The sequence below is a fragment of the Aphanomyces astaci genome (genome assembly GCF_000520075.1).
Source record: "Aphanomyces astaci strain APO3 unplaced genomic scaffold supercont1.10, whole genome shotgun sequence".
In the NCBI taxonomy this organism is placed as follows: Eukaryota; Oomycota; class Saprolegniomycetes; order Saprolegniales; family Verrucalvaceae; genus Aphanomyces; species Aphanomyces astaci.
In genome coordinates this window covers 1,161,728-1,166,990 of record NW_009798273.1, presented here as the reverse complement: position 1 = coordinate 1,166,990, position 5,263 = coordinate 1,161,728, and the positions used below count along the sequence as shown (strand labels likewise).

Below are 5,263 nucleotides of genomic sequence, written 5' to 3'. Positions count from 1 at the left end.
CCAATGCGACGACAATCGGAACTTGGACATCAAAGCCGTCCACAACACGAGGACGAGATGGCAGAGCAGCCAAGGAAGAGGTTGTCGAGGACGATGCATGCACAGGACGAGATGGCAGAGCAACCATGGGAGAGGTTGGCGAGGACAATACATGCACAGGACGAGAGGCAGTGACGTCGGCAGGGGCGCGTCGATGACGATTTTCCACGGCAGAGGCGGTGGTACGGGAGGACTCGGCAGAGGCGCCATCGATGGGGACCATGGGATGATCGTCGTGGCCATGATCACGAGCAGCATGGAAGGTGACCTCGCCCTCGGTGAGAGGACGAGATAGCAGAGTTGCCATGGGGCGATGTCGGGACGCCATGACAGAGGCGGCGACGGTAGAGTTGGTAGTGGTTGCACGGGTAGAAACCATTGGCTAACAAGAACAGTGGTACTTTGGTCGAGGTGGCAAATAAGGAACTGTGTCCTTGTGGCGCAATGGATAGCGCATCTGACTTCTAATCAGGAGGTTGTGGGTTCGAGTCCCATCAGGGACGCCTTTTTTCCTGCCATACGGTACGTGAACCCACAACGTCTTAGGTACTGTTACATATCGCAACATTACAGTGTCGTATATCGTGGCTGACCAGTGATGTGCAGATTTTTTTTCCTTTTGTGAATTCCTTCACAGCTATTTATGCTATAGCGATTTGGTGGACGCAAGCTGAAAGAGCTCGTCAAGATCTGACACATACACCAAAACATAATGGATTTAGAGAGTTCTCGATGACGTAAATAATTTCGCAAGTTGTAAAATTTACACGTCCAGTGATGTGCCGAATTTTATACTTGAAGTAAGAATGGATTAAGGTTGTGTAAAACACAGACGAGCAGACTGGAATTTATAAAATGATAAAGGAATACTATATTTTAACCGGAATGAGATATAGCGGACCTGTACTGCTTGTTCAATTGTACTGCTTATTCGGACACTCAACTGTACCACGTGGCAATCTTCAGCAGGTGGGTCAACTACCCACGTGTTTCCGAAGTGTCCGCTGCGGAATGTCGAATGTACTAGCAGCAGTAGGTACAAGAGGGATTTTGTTACGTGATATTTCCTGTAAAGTTTCACAATGGAGCCTCTTGATCAGATTATACTGGGAATTGCTTCATGAATTTCTTACTGGGAATAACTTTTCACGCACAGTAGCCAATCAAAACACTTGAATATGCTAAACATTAACATCATCGCTTCATGGATGAATGACATGGTCGGTACCAAACCTAGATAAGCGGTACATAGGACGTACTAGTTGATGAGCGAGGATAACGTATGCGAGCAGGGGGTAATGCCGAACGTTAACTAGCCCTTATCCACCGTCAAAAATATCGGGGCCCATATGATGTTTTAGTTACGGATTTCCGTAAAATACGGTCTAATTCATTAGTTTAAAACCAGTTTTGGACTGGGTAATTTGAGCCGATATGTTGCGGATTTCGAAAAAGTGGGGCTGATATCACGTTTTTATCCCGAGAAACCGTTGAGATATTAAAGCCAAAACGGTTTTTCTTTAAAGCGGTCTGTTTACATGTGCAACTCTATAATACGCAACAGGTAGAAAAACGTGCATGCAAAAAACCTCATATTTAACGTCCTGTTTCAGAAATCCGAAACACGTGTTTTAAGCGTTACTTAGATATGCATAGCGCTACTCAGTAGATCGCACACATACATCTCTAGCTAGTTGGTAGGCGAAAAAGCGCATTCGCGGAGGCAGTCAATCTTTCATTATGCCATATTGGCCTACCATTGTCGAAACGTAGGTGGCTGGTGTGAAGGATGTGCTTATCCGAGCCTCTAGATACTCAGTAGATCGTACACATACATGCATATCTCACTATCCCGCCAAACAGCGCCTTCGCGGGCGGTCTCTGTCTACCTCTAGGTTTCGGGGTTTCGGAGAAGATGGGCCCTTTTACTAATAAGAAACGTTTAGGTATATACTATAGCTAGTAAAATCGCAATGATATAACATGTCTTGTAAATGTAAAAGGAAGTTAAAAATTGTCTGGGAACTTTTTCAAAAACACGAAAAACAAAAAAACAATACTTTTAGGTTCCTGGATACTTTATTTCAAACGATATATATATAAAAATATACAATTTAGGTGCTTACCCATCGCTCAATTTTGAATTTTCATGTCGAGTATTTAGGTTGTTTGATACATGAATCGATGGGCGAACACGTGCTATGCCCGGGATTAATGGTAGACACAACAGCTGGAGCTCCAGCAGTCTTTTTACGGGAGGAGTTCAGCCACCTTCGTCGAACGGTTGCTGAAGCTCCAATTGCCGTGTGCGGCGCCTGATAACGTCATGCGGCAACTCCTACAGCTTAATCACAAATCGTGTGCTTTCTGGCTCCAACTACGAGCTGCTAGACTTCGTTAAATGCGGCGCCCGTTGCACAGCGAAGATATTTAATCCATTGCAAAACGTTAGTACTAGCTACATTTCAAATCGTTTGGCCTTCGTCTGCCGAGACGATTGGCGACTGGGCGTGGGCACTTCGTCGTTGTGCTTGCACTTGGATTTCGAAGGCGTCGCAGGCCCAATGGTGCCCGAGGAACTCGCGTTGTCCTCCGTCGCCACATCGTGCGCCTGGGCAGCATCAGTTGTCTTGGTGCGACGAGCCGTTGATTACAACATGTATCGGATAACAATAATGTATGTCATACTCACACGCACATAATTCAAGCTCATTTCGGGGTTTGAGCGTCGTTTTTGAGCTCTTCCCCGAGGTCCTTGATCTTCATTCTCGCTTCATGTACTATATTTCAGATATGAGAATATTGCATTTGGAACTCACAGTCATTCGTCTTGTCCAAGGCCTTGGCTAGCTTTAGGTCCTCAATGAGTGTCCTGATCTTCTGTGCTTCCTACAGCATATATCACATAATTTATCAATATAATCGGAATTAGTCTCCTCGTAATTCATTTTCACTCAGTCGAAGGCAGCTTTAATGTTGTCAAAGCTAGCTTGAAAATCTTCGTCCATGCTCTACAACAAGTCTCAAATATGCTAATAGGATATTCCAAACTCACTCGTTCTGCGCTCTCAGCATGTTCGATCTGCTCCTAAATCGCTGGATCTTCGCCAGCGCATATTATTGAATTTGTCAGATAGCATGTATTTAGGACTCATCTCCAGATCCATGTCGAGCTTCTTGACCATATCCTATAGCATGTGTTAAACAGCATAATATTGTTTTAGTACTTACCCCCAGTGATTTCGCCTTCTCATTGGCCTGTCCGAGCTCTTCATCCAGACGATTGATCGTCGCTTGTGTTTCATACAGCATGTGTCAAATACGAATGAAATGGCTCTGGGGCACATCTCCATATCGTTTCTCACCTCCTCTTCGTTCTTCGCGATATTGGATATGGGCGACATCACTAACATACGCACTGAGCCTTCCGCGTCCGCCACCCGTAACTTGAGCCTCTCAGTCTCTGCAGGGGTTTCGGGGATTCCCCGAAACCCGGAAAAGGTTGCAACAGATTGCGAAGAGTTGAGAAAACATGACAATCTGGAAGTATTCCGGGAGGTTTCACACGTTTGACCACCCCGAAAACCTTTTGAACGGATTTTAGGGCCCGTCTGGCAAACCATGGATAGAAAATGGTGTTTATAACAGGGAAGGTTGATTGCATGCTTGGATGTGAGATCTGCAAGCAAAGAATACCTGAGAATACTAATGTGAGTGTGGGTACAGCCCACACTCACATTAGTTCTACTCCGCACTATCCTCTCCTGCATCCTTCGATACCTCTTCCACCCGACGAACTGTAGTTGTCGAAGCTCTTATCATAACTCCTCATAGGACTATCATACCTTCTACAACAATTGCAACATCAGTTCGTCGATGTTACGTGTGTGTTGTTGCGTCTAGCCAATCGAGCTATGCAGGAAATGTGAAAATTATTGTTGGAGGCTCGGCGGGACCCATGAGAGCATAAGGATAGTATAACTGACGGATACGGCATGCGTTGCGCTAACTGTTAAAGTTGCATCACGAATGGCACGTTTGGACGATGAGGAAGTCTATCATAAAGCACCAAGACATGTTTGGAGAAAGGATGCAACAGATGGCGAAAGGTTGCAACAGATTGCGAAAGGGTGAAAATAATCTTGAAGTTTGTATTGAACTCCCAGATTACATGATGCGTCACAAAAATATAATGACAACTTGATTAAAATTACTCACCTACTACGAGTTCTTGGGAATTCGAGGTGCTCAGGAAGGCTCGGGTTCTGGTGAGTCACAATTAACATTGAACAATAATAGTTCCTTTATGGACGCATCTTTCTTCATGTGGGGAAGCTTATAGTTATTTTTCCCATGTTTTCAAGCGTCTTTTCCATCACCTTTTGCAAAGTAATGAACGTTTTAGTCAATGTGTCAAAAGGCAGGTCATGAAATGAACTTCTCTACAGCATCAACAAGCTCCTAGAGGTTCGAGTAACCTTTTAACTTTGTAGGCTTTGGATCGAGTTATAATATCCTAAATCAAGGAGATTTAAGTCAGGGCTGTTTGCAGGCTGGTTGGCAGCTTCAATACCCTCAACACCATACTGTAGCAGAAGCTGCGAAGTCACATAGTTCTGTGGACTTGCATTGTCTTTCTGCAAGTATATTATTTTACTCTGATCCCCAAAGGAAATTTAGATTTTATCGCTGACACAATTTTCGTTAATATCATGTCGCGATAAACATCAGCAGTAACTGTCTGAGGCACAGGTACAGGAGTGCCTCTCGGACGAATTTTGCTACTCCGTTTCGCCGGCACTCTTTCAATAAAAGGCCATAAGCCCAACTTCCCATCAAACATAGATTTTTTGTGAAAATCATATCTTGGCCACGTCACTGCATCCAAAACCAAAACCTTCGTGACAAATCGTTTGGACTTCAATTTGCTTGTGGGGAGGACTTAACCTTCATAACGTAAACAATCAATTTAAGACGCATCAGAGGAAGGCGGCTGGGAAGAACTTTCAAAGCTCCACGCTCGTTCAACATTTTTTACCTCTGAAACTTGGAGTTTGTTGCTGGATTAATGGGGAATAACCTCATACCAATTATATTGGGTATCGGTTCATTTCCAATGACTAAATCAACAAAAACCAAGCAAGTTTAATCCAAATTTGACAATCAATTTAAGACGCACATTTTTATCTTGAATATCGTATAGCTATTTGCATATAAATGTTGT

At 44.0% G+C, this 5,263-nt stretch overlaps 1 protein-coding gene and 1 non-coding gene across 2 annotated transcripts; one reads left to right on the top strand and one right to left on the bottom strand.

The window, feature by feature from the left end:
• The first annotated feature begins 469 nt into the window (after positions 1-469).
• On the top strand, positions 470-542 carry H257_05552. Its single transcript has one exon. It is a non-coding gene; the product is annotated as a tRNA-Arg (tRNA).
• Positions 543-2,497: 1,955 nt separating this feature from the next.
• Positions 2,498-3,351, bottom strand: H257_05551 (hypothetical protein; the record flags this gene model as incomplete). Its single annotated transcript, XM_009830461.1, has 2 exons — positions 2,498-2,650; positions 3,271-3,351. The coding sequence occupies 2 exons, from the start codon at positions 3,349-3,351 to the stop codon at positions 2,498-2,500; spliced, it is 234 nt and encodes a 77-aa protein (XP_009828763.1).
• Between the last annotated feature and the right edge of the window lie 1,912 nt (positions 3,352-5,263).